Below are 16,880 nucleotides of genomic sequence, written 5' to 3'. Positions count from 1 at the left end.
GGGGGGGGGGGAGTCCGAAAATCGTTCTCAAGGGTTTTAACAGTAAACCCTATTTATTTTTTAATCATTAACTATTAGTACATAATATCATATTTGGAGTGCTGGGCTTAAATATGTAGTTTCATCATGTCAGACTATTTTCTGAGTTCAGAAAAGTCCAAAAATGACCGTTTCTAGTTTTGGGGAGGATGGAGGATATGTTTATTCTCCGGACAACCTGGACTTGGCAGGTACGTAAATTTATGGGGGGTATTTTTATTTTGGTATTTCAAGCGCTTCGTCGTATCCTTGTCTCGCGTCGTAAATTTACACTTTATTTTTATATCTAATTCGTACCAAGCAGGACTCTATACGTGTTGAATATTCACATTAATGAATGGAATCACGTTGTTTTTTTTTCTTCTGAACCAGAAATTCATGTTTTGGAATATAGGCCACTAATACGAGACGTTCGAGCAGATATGTTTATTTTCGCTAAGGGTATTTCGAACCTTTGAGAAACAGGTAGAAAATTAGGAAATTGTATTCAGAGGGTTATCTAGAGTCTCGTAAAGCTTTAGAAAATTCGTGTCACATGAATTGTACTAAATTAATATATGTGGATTAACGTCCAGTAGGACTGGAGACCTTTTGAACAAATATTTTTAAAATTGAACTATCATTTTTATTTTATTTTAAAAATTACCTTCTATATGTACTCATATGTTCTAATGGACTAAAAACCGGTTTGTAAACAGCTGACTTCAGTGCATTTAATTGAACGTTAGTTCTAACGTGTATTGGTCCAATCGATATAGCATCAGCAAATTTATAATTGGTTGTTCGCATTTTCATTAAAAACAACGATCATGACAACATTATATTTTTAGCAAGACAGCTCGAGAAATTTGTTTGCTCAGATTCTAGTTCAGGATCTCTTGCAGAGAAACTCACAGGTATTTATGAACCCATTAATACTACAGAATTCTCACTAAGTGGTTTATATATTATTTATATAAAGCAGATATATTATATATATAAAGCAGATATATTATATATATAAAGCAGATATATTATATATATATAAAGCAGATATATTATATATATATANCTCCCCCCGCCCCCCTCTTGGGTGTCATATTTGATAATACTCTCTGAACCAGGCCCTGAAGCACTTGCATTAAAACAGTTTACCAGGTTTGCCAGTAAAATATATTTTATTGCCTTGAAATATGATTTTGATATTTTACTATTTAGATAAATTTTACAGATATGTAATTGATTGTACATGAAATATGATCTACATGTACATGGTACATGGTTCATGAACTATTGTTTGTAGGGTAAAACGTGTTCCCCTTCCTGCAGAGCTAGTAGAACATTTTGGTCACATGCAGTGCAACTGTAATATGGGACTCTTCCCACAGGTTGGTTAATTTATGTAGTTTGGGATCCATTCATCGATTCATTGACTAGTTTGAAGAAAAATTGTTAATTGATCAGCTGATTGGCTGATTTTGTAGGAGATTTGTCGATTGATCAGTTGATTAACTGATTTTGTAGGAGATTTGTCGACTGATCAGTTGATTAACTGATTTTATAGGAGATTTTTGATTGATCAGCTGATTAGCTGATTTTTGTAGAAGATTTGTTGTTTGATTAGCTGATTAGTTGATTTTGTAGAAGATTTGTTGATTGATTTATTGATTCCTTCATTGTATTTATTTAATTACCTAGATCGATAGAAATGTAGTTGATTTATTTAATTTTCTTACTCCCGGTTGACCGGGTTTAGTTGGGCTTGGTTTACAATAGCTAGATAGATTACATATAATTTTTTTAATTGATCTGCTGGTTAACGTGGAGAATTGTGGATGTCATTAAATGGAGTTTTTGTTAGATTTATTGATTGATTTACCATTGAATGTTGTTGTTTAGATAGAAAATAAGAATATTCCCTTAATCCTTGATCCGACAGATGTTCTAGGGTTTGATGTTTCGGACATCCTATTAAATTACGTATACTATACAGTGCGTTTACGTATACTATACAGTGCGTTTAAAAATCCAAAATATAATTTCCGTTTCTCCAGGTTGGTCGAGCTTGGTTAACTATAGATAGCGACATCTACCTGTGGAGGTTCCAGGATGGTGGGGATCTAGCATTCTTCGATGGACTCGGAGAAACTATCCTCAACGTGTGTCTGGTTACTCCCAAACCAGGGATTCTTCAGTCACATGTCAAGGTTATTAGGATTTTTAAAAATTGAACGTTTTGCATCAACAAAAACATCATCTTGAAGGAAAATTTGTATGTTTAAGGATAAATTCTTAAATTATAAACCCTCCTGCTCCGGACAGTGCTTAGGGTCTATTTAATTTTCATGCGTATCCGAATCCTGGATCCGCACTGGAAAAAAAATAGAGCCGGATTTGGTTCCAGTTCATGAACATTTCTTTAAGATTTACCGCATTTTTTTTAACAAAGAAGAATATTAAAAAAAAATTCTTATTTTTTTCTTGTTTATTTTTTTGTTAAAAATTGGTGAGCAATTCAGAAATCAGGAATTTTTTATAATCTCTCTTTTTTAACAGTTCGGATTTTGGGGTTTTGAATAAAACTTTTTTTGTTGCAGTTTTTGGTTGATATTTTGCCTCAGATTTCCGGATCCAGAAAGCCAAAATCTTTCGGATCCAACGGATCCGGATCCTAACTATTGGTTCCGGGGATGCGATCCAAAAAATAAATATTCTTAGTATTAGCCCAGTTTTGCAGATTATATTTAAAATCCCAAATTTTTATTTTAATATTCAGTACCTGCTGTGCCTTGCCACCCCTGTAGAGATAGTTCTCTTAGGAGTCAGCTTCACCACACCACAAGGAGGTCCGATTTTATATATTAAACAATGGAGAGATACCATTAACATATCATATATATCAGTTTTTAAATTAAATCACGTATTGCAAGAAAGCTTTAGGAAAAAGTATCAAAAAGCTCGAAAATTTAAGTAACATTTTTATATTTCCCGATTAGCTCCTAAAGAAATAATTAAAATATATATTTTGTTTGTTTTCCAATCTATTTATGATTTATTTCTAGGGCCTAGTGAGGAGTTACATCTACTACCTGAACCTCTGTTCAGTTTACCATGTGAGCAGCTGGTTACTACAGCTCTTCAAGGAACAGACAATGGCAGGTGGGGAACATTTAGTCGACAAACCCTTTATATGTTATACCCTGACACAAAACCTGATCCTGATCCTGATCCTGATCCTGATCCTGATCCTGATCCTGATCCTAATTTCGATCCTGATCCTATATACTGATCCTTAAACCGTTCTTGACACCTGATTCCTGTCTAATGTCTGATATTCCAGGATATTTATGGGTGGTAAGGACGGGAGTTTGTATGAGTTTGCATATCAGTCCCAGGAAGGATGGTTTGGGAAGAAAACTAGGAAACTTAATCACTCCAGTGGAGCACTCAGGTTAGAACACTTGATTGATCGATTGATTGATTGTTTGTTGTTGATTAATTGATAGGTTGGTTGGTTGAAAATATTAAAAAAAAAATGAAAAGATATGGAAGCAATCGATTTCATCAAGTTCTGCTGTTTCATGACTAGATTGGTTAATTAGTTGGTTGTTGATTCATTGATTCATTCGTTGGTTGGTTGGTTGGTTGGTTGGTTAGTTGGTTGGTTGGTTTGATTGATTGATTGATTGATTGATTGATTGATTGACTGATTGTTTTAATTTTAGTTGGATATTGCCTTCAATACTTGGTTTGGCGGAGGAGGATCCAATTCTACAAATTGAGGGAAATATCATCAACAAATATCTTCCATTTGTCAGTAAATATCCTCCATTTATCAACAAATATCCTTCATTAACAACAAATATCCTTCATTATCAACAAATATTCTTCATTATCAACAAATATCCTTCATTATCAACAAATATCCTTCATTATCAACAAATATCCTCCATTTTTCAACAAGTATTCTCCTTTTGTCAACATATATCTTTTATTTGTTAACAAATTGTCTCCATTTATAAACAAATATCCTCCAATTATCAACAAATATCCTCCATTTTTCAACAAGTATTCTCCATTTATCTTTTTTAACACATTTTCTCCATTTGTCAACAGATATTCTCCATTTTCAACAATTATCCTCCATTTGTCGACAAATATCCTCCATTATATAAAAGATAAGAATATAAGTTTGAATGATAATGAGTTCAGATTGATAACTCCAGAAATATTCTCTACACAAGAACAGAGAAGGGAACCGTTACGGTAATTTTCAAATTTCTATTAAAACAATTTTAACGTTTATATGTAGTTTTATATGTAGTTTTATATGTAGTTTTATATGTAGTTTTATATGTAGTTTTATATGTAGTTTTATATGTAGTTTTATATGTAGTTTTATATGTAGTTTTATATGTAGTTTTATATGTAGTTTTATATATAGTTTTATATATAGTTTTATATTTAGTTTTATATGTAGTTTTATATGCAGTTTTATATGCAGTTTTATGTGTAGTTACATATGTAGTTTAATATTTAGTTTTATATGTAGTTTTATATGTAGTTTAATATGTAGTTTAATATGTAGTTTTATATGTAGTTTTATATGTAGTTTTATATGTAGTTTTATATGTAGTTTTATATGTAGTTTTATATGTAGTTTTATATGTAATTTTACCGACGACTATTTTTTCTTCATTAACTGTTTTATGTCCCTGTATTTTTGGGGAAATTTTCAAATTAAAAATATCCAAATTTCAAATAATTATGATAACAAATTTAAGTTGTACTTATCAACAATTTACACTTGTCTCGTATGTTTAATGACAAACTATTGTTATTTTCATGCTCGGTTGCAGTACATATATTCAGGACTGTCATTTAAATATTTTTTTTCGAGTTTAAAACAGCACTTTACAATATTTGTCTGAAATTGTAAGAATAACCAATATATATTTTCATTTTATTTTTTCCCCTTTATCCATTTATTTTGAGGATAAAGCAATAAAAATCAAATGTTTTATTCAGTAATTTTCTGTTCCCAGGTGTATGACCTTGGTCCGTCAGGTCAAGGATTGGAGAAGGTTGCCAGCGTGTCTGCTCAGAGATTACTGGAGGAATCCAGTAGATTAGCTGCTACAGTAGAGACTAATAATCTCAGGTATATTCTAGTAGATTAGCTGCTATAGTAAAGACTAATAATCTCAGGTATATTCTAGTAGATTAGCTGCTAACAGTAGAGACTAATAATCTCAGGTATGTTCCAGTAGATTAGCTGCTATAGTAGAGACTAATAATCTCAGGTATATTCTAGTAGATTAGCTGCTACAGTAGAGACTAATAATCTCAGGTATATTCTAATAGATTAGCTGCTACAGTAGAGACTAATAATATCAGGTATATTCTAGTAGATTAGCTGCTACAGTAGAGACTTGTAATATCAGGTATATTTAACAGAATAGCTGCTACAGTAGAGACTAATAATCTCAGGTATATTCTAGTAGATTAGCTGCTACAGTAGATACTAATAATCTCAGGTATGTTCCAGTAGATAAGCTGCTATAGTAGAGACTAATAATATCAGGTATATTCCAGTAGATTAGCTGCTACAGTAGAGACTAATAATCTCAGGTATATTCTAGTAGATTAGCTGCTACAGTAGAGACTAATAATCTCAGGTATATTCTAATAGATTAGCTGCTACAGTAGAGACTAATAATATCAGGTATATTCCAGTAGATTAGCTGCTACAGTAGAGACTAATAATCTCAGGTATATTTTAACAGAATAGCTGCTACCTACAGTAGAGACTAATAATCTCAGGTAATAGCTTTTATAGCTCCCATCTTTTGTACATTTGAAATATAAACGATGAAAAGTTCACAGATTTTCCTGTCTTTATTGGCGGATTTTCAAAATAAAACAAAATGATTTGCAGAATTTAACTTATGACCGGTCACAAAACTTCCCCGGGATCGTACCACAAAATATTTAGTCCGGGTTGGTTTAGCTGTCTTGACTTTGGTTTTCAAATGTTTTTTATTTTATGTTTTTAACATGGAACTTTTTGCAATTTCTTTTAGCTGAAAAACAAAATATATTCGATATTCAATGTCCCTAGCTTAATTTTTTTATGAGAAATATTTTCTCTTCTAAATATTAAAAAAAAACATTCTCTTGACCCCTTTCTTCTATCTTTACACATTGCTTGCCTGTTTGTCTGTCTGTTTGTATCCATTAAACGTCAAAACGGCTGAACCGATCAAGCCCAATTTTTTTTGTGGGACCACAGGGAAGGTTTACGGATGATTTCTTAAAGGGGATGGTGGAGATGTACTATTTGATGACCTTTAATGACCTCTAATGACCTTTATTGCCCTTTTATGATCTTTAATGACCTCGACAAATATAAAAGGTTCCAACTATGGCTCTATTTAAATCAAATGAATGCTAGGAACCCAGACAAAACCTTTGTTTGTTACTATAATTACAACACTAGTAGGATATTTATCAAATAATATGTTTTATTGATTAAAGCAATCAAAATAGATCAATTATGATCAACCAAGCATACCCATNACAACTATAATAACCAATGACGTCAAAATACAACTGTGTCCACAACGAGATTAAACAAATTTTCGAAAAAATTAGATATTTACGATCTCAATTAATTCTTGTTTATTCTCCAGGAAACAGTTTGATGGAGAGCCATAGCATAGTTCCTGTTGAAGGACACACCTGGGCTATTCATGAAGTATCCGAGCAGTCACAGCTGGTCAATCTATACAGGTTCAAATATATACTTTATCAGAGCAGTCACAGCTAGTCAATCTATACAGGTTCAAATATATACTTTATCAGAGCAGTCACAAAATAGGACAGCTCCACCATTCCCTTCGCCTCTAAAAAAAATTGATTTTGAAAATCACTGACATTTTTTTAGAAATTCGCGAAATTTTGTTTTATAATGTATACGGAGAGAAAATGTTCACAATTGGAAATGAAGATGGGCACACAGCACCCTAAAATTTAGTCATTTCTCTATATTTCTTAGTTAAAATAATATATTATTAATTAAGGCCTATCATCTATATTGCCCCTGTTTCCTCTACTGAAGATGATAATATTCATCTCCTGGCAATCACAGGTAAATTCAACTAGATTTTCTATGTTTAAACCCATTTTTATTGAAATATTAACTATTATAACATTATAACATTATAATAAAAGATTGTGATATGTTCTAAGATTTAAAATTATGAGATCTGAGCTGAGTTGGGAACTTTAGAATAGTGGATATCGATATCTTTTTTTAATCTTGAGACTAACTTAATCTTGTACCTGTGTAATAAATATTGGATAAACATGATATCTTGGTAAACCTGATGTACGTTGTACACTATTAACTATCTACGTTTATAAACTTTTACGTAAAACCAAAATCAATCAAATGAATACGTAACATATTAAGCCCAAATCATGTGAATTATAACGACCTACATCTTAATTGCGCCTATTTAAACTGTGCTGTAATACGTAACATTTTTGTCTTACTTATGTGATGAACGACGTAGGAATTGTAATTACATCATTAACTTTAACTTTTAACGTAACATATAAATCCCAAATAAATCAGTTGATAAAAAACTCCGCTTTGATTACAGGTAGAGTAATTTGGTTTCGTTGAAACATACGAATAAGATATCGTTGCCTTGAGAATTGGCTTGATCGACTGACTTGCTAGTGTCTGTGTGGACATCCTAAGCTAATGAGATCGCGCCCAGTAGTACTGGCGTTGATAGTTTACAGGTTTGCAGCTGTGTGGATCGTGTTCTGTTTGAGAGACATTGATCAATTACTTGCTAGCGTCCGTATTTACACCAATAGCTAATGAGATTGCACTCAGTAGTACTGGCGTTGATAGTTCACGGGTTTGCAGCCGTTTGGATTGTGTCCTGTTTGAGACATTGATCTATTACTTGCTAGCGTCCGTATTTACACCAATAGCTAATGAGATCGCACTCAGTAGTACTGGCGTTGATAATTCACGGGTTTGCAGCCGTTTGGATTGTGTCCTGTTTGAGACATTGATCTATTACTTGCTACTGTCAGTATTGACACTGATAGCTTACAAGAGGCGTATTCAGGGCCCATCTATTGATTTCAGGGGGTATTCAGGCCCCAACGGGTGCTGAGCCCCCCCCCCCTGGAAAGAGAAAAAAAATTTAGCTCCCTCCTGAAGATCGCACCCAGTAGTACTGGCGTTGATAGTTCATGGGATTGCAGCTGTGTGTTGACATTGATTGTATCCTGTAAAGTGTTTAAAATTCAACCAATCAGAGTCGCGCATCAGAAACGGGAGGGACTCTCTAATTTTGAAAAATCGGTTTTTGATTTTTCTGTTCTATATTTAAAAAAGAGTGGATTAAGCAAGAAATTAAAAGTGTCCACATTAGATATTCGGATTAAGCAGTTGGGATTAAAGGTATTCCATTTTAAAGTTCCAAGCTTTTGTAAGCTTTTTAGCAAGTTTGCTAGTTTTTGGCGTAATTCTTCTAATGTAAGTTTACTTAAAATTACTTTAAAAGAATCTATTGGTTACCAGGAGGAGGTTCCCGTCTATACCTATCTACCAGGAACCCTGGAGAAAACAATCCTGTATCTCGACCCTATACACTGAAGCTGGTTCATGTCCGCCTACCCCCAGGCTTTGCTCCCTCAGCTCCTCCACAGAAACCAACCAAGGTATTATTTAGTTCATGTAAACCATTGATTCCGTTTGATTTGTGAGAAGTCGTTGATCTACTTACCACCAGTTCAAATCCTGAATCATCGATTTAAGTTTAAAGATCTATGAGGATTTAGGTAATAGTTAATGAATTTAGAGAGTAACTCCGTTATTCAGGGTTTAACCGGCTGTAGATAGATCATTATATTTTTGATCCCGGGTCGCAAGTTGCATGTCTAATGTCTATGCGCTATACTCTGAGGGCGGTCTGGGGTTTAGTGTTAGATCTTTATATTATTATTAGTGGTATATTGAACCATAATGAAACTTGGAAACTGTAAACCCTACATTTTTAATATTATTTAGTATGAGTATTGTATACGTATAGGATACATCCTGTAAAAGATAAATATGAATTCAGCTTTTTCATATCGAAAGTGTTTCTAAGTTCTTTTTAAAGTAAAATATCCCCCCGCTAATTTTTATTCCGAAATTTGATTGAGAAATATGATGGAGTAGAGCCTATAGAGGGTAGACTGATCATTTTAAAAATTATTTTTCCCCTCTTTTATCCGATTTTGTATCTCGTGGAGGTAAAAATCTTATGTTATTTAAAGTACTCTGTATTTAGGTGCATAGTGGGTTTTACCTGTCTGGGTTGACCCTGCTGGCTTCTAGTCCTGTGGAAGCAGCTGATGTACTTTGGATGGTTTGGAACGGATGTTTACCACCAGGAGGTAAAATATATTATCTCATTCTCAGGAACAATACCAGTCACTCAATGATTCCACAAATGACGGGATGTTATGTTACTAAACTGTCCCTTGGGATAAGTTAGTAAAATAATATTGGCTAACATTTTGTAAAACAAATTCGCAAATTCTCATTTTAAATGATAATAAAATCATAAACAACCACTTTTTCGCAAAAGTTGATTTATCTCATATCTGGTAGATTTTTAAAAATTAATTCTTACACTATTGTGAAGCTTTTTTTACCAAATTATTTATCATTCCAAAGCTAAATTAAAAAAGTTTGAACTCTTGATGATTTTGATAGATTTTTTTGTTTGTAATGGGTGCTTTTCAGAGAAATATTCTTGTACTAAAAAATTAGATTAAAACTTTATTATTTTATCCTTCATTTCCAGACGGTGTTATCCAATTTTCAGTTCAATAACTTTTTTATGAGATTAAACAAATTTTCGAAAAAATTAGATATTTACGATCTCAATTAATTCTTGTTTATTCTCCAGGAAACAGTTTGATGGAGAGCCATAGCATAGTTCCTGTTGAAGGACACACCTGGGCTATTCATGAAGTATCCGAGCAGTCACAGCTGGTCAATCTATACAGGTTCAAATATATACTTTATCAGAGCAGTCACAGCTGGTCAATCTATACAGGTTCAAATATATACTTTATCAGAGCAGTCACAGCTGGTCAATCTATACAGGTTCAAATATATACTTTATTTTAATAACAAATCGTTAAATTTTAGTCAGAATAGCGAGAAGTAGCTGAACTGTTACTCGTATTGCTACTTTTCATTCATTTATTTTATTATTAATTTTTATTTAGTAGTTTAACAAAAAAAGTAAGTCAGTGCGTTGTATGAATTTCTGAATGAGAAATCTAAGTTGTTTTAATTGCCACGTCATGTTTAACTCTCTTTTGCCGCTGAGATCAAGAGATGTTGTTTCAATTTGATCTAGTTGGTACAAGAAGTTTAACTAGGCGTAGCTATTTTATCTACTTCTTTTTGTTCCACGAATCATAAGCTTCCGCTGATAATTAAATAAACAGCTTTTCAACGTGAGGTCCGACTGTCTCAATACAAAAAGTTTAAAAATATGACAAATGAAAATATTAAGATAATAATGGAATTGATATTGTAAAATCTAATATATTTGTTTATGAAGGAGTTCCTTAAACGGTCGTGATCCGCCCTCCGCCATTATTCAGCACTGTTCTCCGCCCAGGCAGATAGTTGTTCTCTCCGCCCAGGTTAGTAAACAACTGCCTCGCAAGCTACATAATATGAAAATTGATGTTATGCTTTTTCTCAAGTGGAAACTTCCCAATTTGTAAATTCCCAAATTGATACTTATGTTCTAGACGTAGTGCTCGGTCCCAGTACGTATTCTAGCCGTAGCCCAGAGTAAAATCAAATTCAAATATCTTTGTATTGAATGTGAAGTTTTATGTGTTTAGTCATTTGACTGAATTGTGTCTATTTGTCAGGGGGCTCTGATTATCAGTGCGCTTCGTCCTGTGGATTGTCTCAGGTAAAATAAGGGATTGACGAGAATTTAGGGATTCAAGGGATTGTAGACTAAATTTCAAGTGTTTCTCTAAGAGAAGAGTGGCATGTCTGGTTCACATCGGTAATATTATTGTACATTGAAACGTATTGGCTTCATTGCCTCTGCAGCGTAAAACCGCACGTCACTTATGGAGAAACCATAATTCCTAAATAATATAATTTTTACCCAGAAAACTGAGAATATCTCAATCATCCGGAAAAGGGTTGAAATATTGTCGTTGTGAATTTGACATAAATAGAGGATTACTTGAAAATACTATTTAGCTTGAAGATAATCTGCTGGATTCGGTTCTTCAAGTAAAATATACTGAATAATTTCAGGAGTTGATAAATCTGCCAAAATTTTCTCGAAATGTACTTTATCTTTTCTTCCAAGGCAATTGTTGATTGAATGCGGAGGCCCTGAATCTGAACCAGTGAAGATGTATTTCAGCCTCCAGGGACCTGATCAGGCAGTAGCTACAGCTCTTATACTAGCAACCTCATCAGCTATNTGTCGTCTTCTCTAATAATCCAGTACATTTGTATGCTGTTGACGTTTTAATAACGAAACTTTCTGTGTTAATTTTTTCTTCAATGGTTGATATTTTCCAAACAAAGTCCCCCATAAATCACGTGAAGAGTAAGATTAATACATTAAGCGATATTATTTCTTTGCCTAATATTAAACCGAAGACATTTACACAAAATTTATTTACCGTACAAATGAAATATTAGAAATTTATGGTCTCCTCGCTTTTTCATCGCCTAAAATCCCATTCCATAGAACCTTAGAAAAATATTTGACGACATCTGAAAATTTTCACCAACAATTATCGGCTATTTTTGATTCAAAAGAGATGCGTAATTTTATCACAATTTCAGCTATAATTCACCAGACGATCCTCATATCCAACAAATGATAAGATAAATTTTAAAAAACAAATTGATGTCATTAATTTTAGTTAACTTTTAGCACAACACATTCACAATTGCGTTAAATCTAAGGTTTTAATGTCGATCGCTAGACTCTTAAACAACTAAAATAACCAATGACGTCAAAATACAACTGTGTCCACAACAGTCAAATAAATGTGTAATGCCTCGTCTTTTTAATTTGCAAAGTCTTAGGACTATACTAGCAACCTTATCATCTATACTAGATAGATACGTAACTTCACCACTAATACAGGCCACTGCACAGAGGTATATGTTTTCCTAAAAATATTTATATTAGGAATGATTTAGGTTATTTTTCGATGACTAAATGATTTTTAGGTTTAAATAGTTTTTGTGTTTGTGTTAAAAGCATAAAAAAGTCCAATATTTTTTCCTTCCCTCCAAATCTTTGAAAATAATATCCTAAATATTTACCCATCACTAATATATATATTTTATATATATACACAGATTAAGCAATGTTTAGAAACTAATGAACAGAAAAGAGAATAAAAATATTATCTTATCAATATCCGTTGTCTAGGTATCTGAATGGTCAACAAGAGCTTTACTGTTGTACGGAGGAGAATCTAAACTAGTGTTCCCAGGGGGTCAGGGGCTCCAGGGACCCAATCCAGGGTTCCAGGGACAACAGGGGTTCCAGGGAGGGTATCAGAGTTCCCAGGGATACCAGCCTGGGTTCCAAAGTCCTCAAGGGTTCCAGGGGAACACCTTTTCAGGATATCAGTCTCAGTTCCAACCTAATATGACAAAGGTAGTTAAAACCAATTTTTTATAAATGACTAATTTTATCAGTAAAATTACAGATGTTTACAATAGTTAACATATCTCTTCGAAAATAACCGATCTATTTTAAAAAGTCGCGATAACTTGGAAATTAATCGAAAGTATTTGAAAATTTTGAAAGTGCATACAATTTCTCTTTTAATATGACATAACATCTTTAAAATTAACCATTTCATTCGCACAATGACAAATACATTTTTAAATTTAAGCAACATTGATTAAGTAATTTTTAGTTTGATAAAAATAAATGGCAATTAAAACTCGGTTTTGTTTTTAACAAAATCTTTTCATGAATTGAATAAAAAAATCATTTCATCACATTAACTAAATCAGAAAAACACTTTGAAAACAATCTAAGTAAACTATTTTGTAGGAGGTGTTCCAGGTGAATTCCCCTGGATATATATCATCTCCTCCTCAGGTAGAATATTATGTAGGAGGTGTTCCAGGTGAATTCCCCTGGATATATATCATCTCCTCCTCAGGTAGAATGTTTGTGACTGTAGACGCAATTTCAAGTGATCCTCCATTGATAGAGTGGCAAATCCTATTCACAACGGTACTACCCCTATCTGCTTAATAATGAGGCTGATATCGGTGGTTTTCTATCTGTAAAGGGGTTAAATATTGGTCATTTCCTTCATTGTCTCTGTAGCAGCATGAACGCACAAGTTACTTATTGAATTCAGTAAAATGAAAAGTAATGTATTAAACGATTATTATTTTTGTGCAGATTACATTTCATCCGCACATGATGTCAACTCCTGCCCCCGGGAGTCCTGGAGTTCAATCCTTCTCCGGGTCTGGTGTACAACCCTACTCCTCACCAGGACCCGGAGTACAGTCTTATCCTACACCTGGACCTGTAGCTCAGCCCTACTCTTCTCCTAGTTCTCAACCTTCATACTCTTACCAAGCTCAGGAAGAAAAATATTATTTTATATTTGACTGATAATCTACCATTTACTCGTCTACATAAAGGATCATCCACCAAGGATGAGACATTAATAACGAGTTAAAACTTTCCAGAAGGGTACATTTGGTCTTATGCCTTAAACATTGTCTTATAATGCTCTTATAACGGAAACATTTAACAAGACCAAATTAAATGAAAAACTGCAAGTATCCATGAATTAAAAAATAGGCTAAATAATATTCATTCGTCTCTGAAGTCCGGCTTTTTTAAAACCTACAAGTTCATTTATATTCGCTGAAATCTTAACTTAAACTAGAAAAAAGATATGGAGGGGGTGGGGTTTAGAAGAAAAACTCACTAAGGTGTTATATCAAAACAAGTTGAAGAAGTTTGGGCAATTTTGTAAGTGATCGCTAACCAAACCAGATCAGATATTGAACCTCCCATCCACTACTGGATTTAAATTTAAAAAATGGAAATAATTCTTTGAATTCCAGGGATTTCATCAACCTCAGGCTGAGATACAATTCTCATTCAGGTTTTATTCATTGTTCATTCTTTAATTTATGCATTCATCCTTTTTCTTTCTTTCATTCATCCTTTTATTCACCCTTTCATCCTTTCTTTCTTTCTTTCATCCTTTCATCCTTTCATCTTTTCTTTCTTACATTCATCCTTTCATCCGTTTTCTTTCTTTCATTCATCCTTTTATTCATCCTTTCATCCTTTCTTTCTTTCTTTCATCCTTTCATGTTTTCTTTCTTTCATTCATCCTTTTATTCATCCTTTCATCCTTTCTTTCTTTCATTCATCCTTTCATCCGTTTTCTTTCTTTCATTCATCCTTTCATTCTTTTTCTTTCTTTCATTCATCCTTTCACTCATCCTTTCATCCTTTCTTTCTTTCATTTATCCTTTTTTCCTTTCATCGTTTCTTTCATTCATCCTCTCATCCTTTTTCATTCTTTCAATCATCCTTTGATTCTTTCTTTCATTTTTTTTCTATTCATTTTATTCATTTTGACATTATAACTTTCAGTAATCTTTTCATTCAAATTTTATTTATCCTTTCATTCATCCTTTTATTTAATTTTTGTTCATTTGTTAATTATTTCCCTTATAGATTAATTGATTAATGAATTGATCTATCTATCTAATGTTTAGACACAATGGCCTGTATTTGTATGTATCTCGGCTTTTGCGTCCTGTCTGGTCTTCTCCCCTTCTTAAAGGTACAGTGGTCGTGAGAAAAAAATGGTCTATAACAGGAACTCTCATAAAATAAAATGAACATCAGTACGTAGTCTAGTCTAGTAACTCCTAGTTTTCATATATTGGTAGAACCGTGAGATCGGACTGAAAACCCTGAATATGTAAATTGTACAAAACTTGAAACTCAAATCCTCATTAAGGAGCCATCCCTGCAAAGTATGAGTTGATTTGATTATCATGATATTCAAAAGATTCCAGAAGATCAAAATAGATCTCAAAAGATACCTAGAAATATATTTGAGCTGAGAGTTCAGTATTATAGAGAAAAAAATTAGGATATGACTTTTTTACGGTGTATAATTGCTGAGTAAGAGTGCAAAATCGATCTTAATTTTCTCAGATTGTCTTATTTTTATTAATTATTTAACAACGACGACGAAAAATGTAACAAAAATTTCAGGAGTTTCCAAAAGACATCGCTAAAAAGATATTAACATTTCCCCCTGTGTCCAGGAGATGGTAATGAGTTGAAATCTCTGGTGTCGGGTACAGAACTTGAGTTCATTATCTCACATCTTCATAATATCAGGCAATACAGCATCATAAATAACCTCCCCCCCCCCATCCTTTGAATTAATCTAGGGGTTACGTACGTACTACGTATATACTAAATATTAACATATTTCTTTAAAAGTATCCCCCCTTTCTCTTTAAACAACTTTTTCCCCAGTATATAAACTCTTAAAGATGGGGGGGGGGGACAAATCCTTCCCAAATCTTATCTGATCTATCTAGCTATCTATGTATCTATTTTTGTATCTATCTAACTATCTATCTGTATCTATCTATCTATTTATTTATTTTATATATGTTTCTAGAAAGTTCCTGGATGAAAACACTAATCTGGTTTCCTCTGCTAGAGAGAGGAAGATTCAACAGGTTCAGGTATACTTTACAATACTTCTCCCGTTGCGCCAATCTTTAATCCCCGATATATGCTAATCCTAGAGGTTCACTTATTTAATATTTTTGGAAAGATTGGGAATCATTTTTTTTTCTTTAAAGGGAGTGTCTGGCTAGACATCGTAGTTAAGCTCAGAATGCAGCATTTTAGAGAAATTTTTTATTTTCATTTTTTTATTTCATTTTAGACTTATCAGACTTTTTTACTGTGCCTATTTGTTGAGTAAGAGTGCAAATTCAATCTTGTCCTCATTGATCGTCCATTTTGGAGGGATGATTTTAAAAAATCGGTTTTATAAAAATTGATTTAAAGTAAAATTAGATTAAATTGATTTAAAAGCTAGTCAAGTATATTTGACGAGGTTGCTAGCATAGTCTAATAGCTACCTGTAAAGCTGATGAGGTAGGTTTTTAGTATAATCATTAAAACAATTTTTAACAACGGATTCTCAAAATCATCCCTCTAAAATGGACAATTTATACGGATTTTAAAGATTGAATTTGCGGTCTAAATAAATATAAACCGTAAAAAGTCTTACTGCATTCTCAACTCAATTATCATGTCTAGTCAGACACTCCCTTTATGATTTTAAGGATGGCTGGGGTTAAGGTAATTCTAGAAAACAAATACTCTTACACCGTTACTTTCTCTACTCATCGCCTCCTAACCTGGTGATATTATTGTTTAGGGTAGTCAGGTTCAACAACGGGGACAACAGGATGCCCTGTTAAGAGAACAGCAGTCTATGCTTATGCTAAGAGAACTAGTTCTTCATAGTTTACAGGTAAACCGGATTTGACCGGCTTCAAATATGTTTTAAAGAGACTTGTTATTTTATCTGACCCTTTATTCAAAGATTCACAACGGTACCCTTTAAACATAATGATGAGAATATGATTTTCTAGCTTGAAAATTGTCTACGTCAATATTTTTTATATCAAGAACTTTTCGTGGCATTTTGATTTCAATTTGCGTAGAATTCCTATGCCT

The 16,880-nt window shown here is 33.0% G+C and overlaps 1 protein-coding gene across 1 annotated transcript in view; it reads left to right on the top strand.

The window, feature by feature from the left end:
* Window positions 1–1,087: 1,087 nt before the first annotated feature.
* Window positions 1,088–16,880, top strand: part of LOC111697259 (nuclear pore complex protein Nup155) — a gene marked incomplete at its 5' end in the record, with an annotated part of 28,669 nt that continues 12,876 nt past the window's right edge. Inside the window, 25 exons of the mRNA XM_023467187.1 lie at window positions 1,088–1,176; window positions 1,322–1,406; window positions 2,073–2,225; window positions 2,795–2,864; window positions 3,081–3,177; window positions 3,359–3,469; window positions 3,744–3,801; window positions 4,231–4,284; window positions 5,064–5,179; window positions 7,101–7,168; window positions 8,627–8,766; window positions 9,381–9,486; window positions 10,005–10,104; window positions 10,671–10,755; window positions 10,993–11,036; window positions 11,451–11,563; window positions 12,208–12,224; window positions 12,537–12,767; window positions 13,173–13,220; window positions 13,533–13,721; window positions 14,213–14,253; window positions 14,879–14,946; window positions 15,440–15,515; window positions 15,805–15,871; window positions 16,579–16,674. Of these exons, the coding sequence (XP_023322955.1) occupies window positions 1,088–1,176; window positions 1,322–1,406; window positions 2,073–2,225; window positions 2,795–2,864; window positions 3,081–3,177; window positions 3,359–3,469; window positions 3,744–3,801; window positions 4,231–4,284; window positions 5,064–5,179; window positions 7,101–7,168; window positions 8,627–8,766; window positions 9,381–9,486; window positions 10,005–10,104; window positions 10,671–10,755; window positions 10,993–11,036; window positions 11,451–11,563; window positions 12,208–12,224; window positions 12,537–12,767; window positions 13,173–13,220; window positions 13,533–13,721; window positions 14,213–14,253; window positions 14,879–14,946; window positions 15,440–15,515; window positions 15,805–15,871; window positions 16,579–16,674 (2,322 nt within the window). The remainder of the gene's footprint in view (window positions 1,177–1,321; window positions 1,407–2,072; window positions 2,226–2,794; window positions 2,865–3,080; window positions 3,178–3,358; window positions 3,470–3,743; window positions 3,802–4,230; window positions 4,285–5,063; window positions 5,180–7,100; window positions 7,169–8,626; window positions 8,767–9,380; window positions 9,487–10,004; window positions 10,105–10,670; window positions 10,756–10,992; window positions 11,037–11,450; window positions 11,564–12,207; window positions 12,225–12,536; window positions 12,768–13,172; window positions 13,221–13,532; window positions 13,722–14,212; window positions 14,254–14,878; window positions 14,947–15,439; window positions 15,516–15,804; window positions 15,872–16,578; window positions 16,675–16,880) is intronic.

This window comes from Eurytemora carolleeae, unplaced genomic scaffold (genome assembly GCF_000591075.1).
Source record: "Eurytemora carolleeae unplaced genomic scaffold, Eaff_2.0 scaffold222, whole genome shotgun sequence".
Taxonomy (NCBI): domain Eukaryota; kingdom Metazoa; phylum Arthropoda; class Copepoda; order Calanoida; family Temoridae; genus Eurytemora; species Eurytemora carolleeae.
This window is presented reverse-complemented; position numbering and strand designations above follow the sequence as displayed.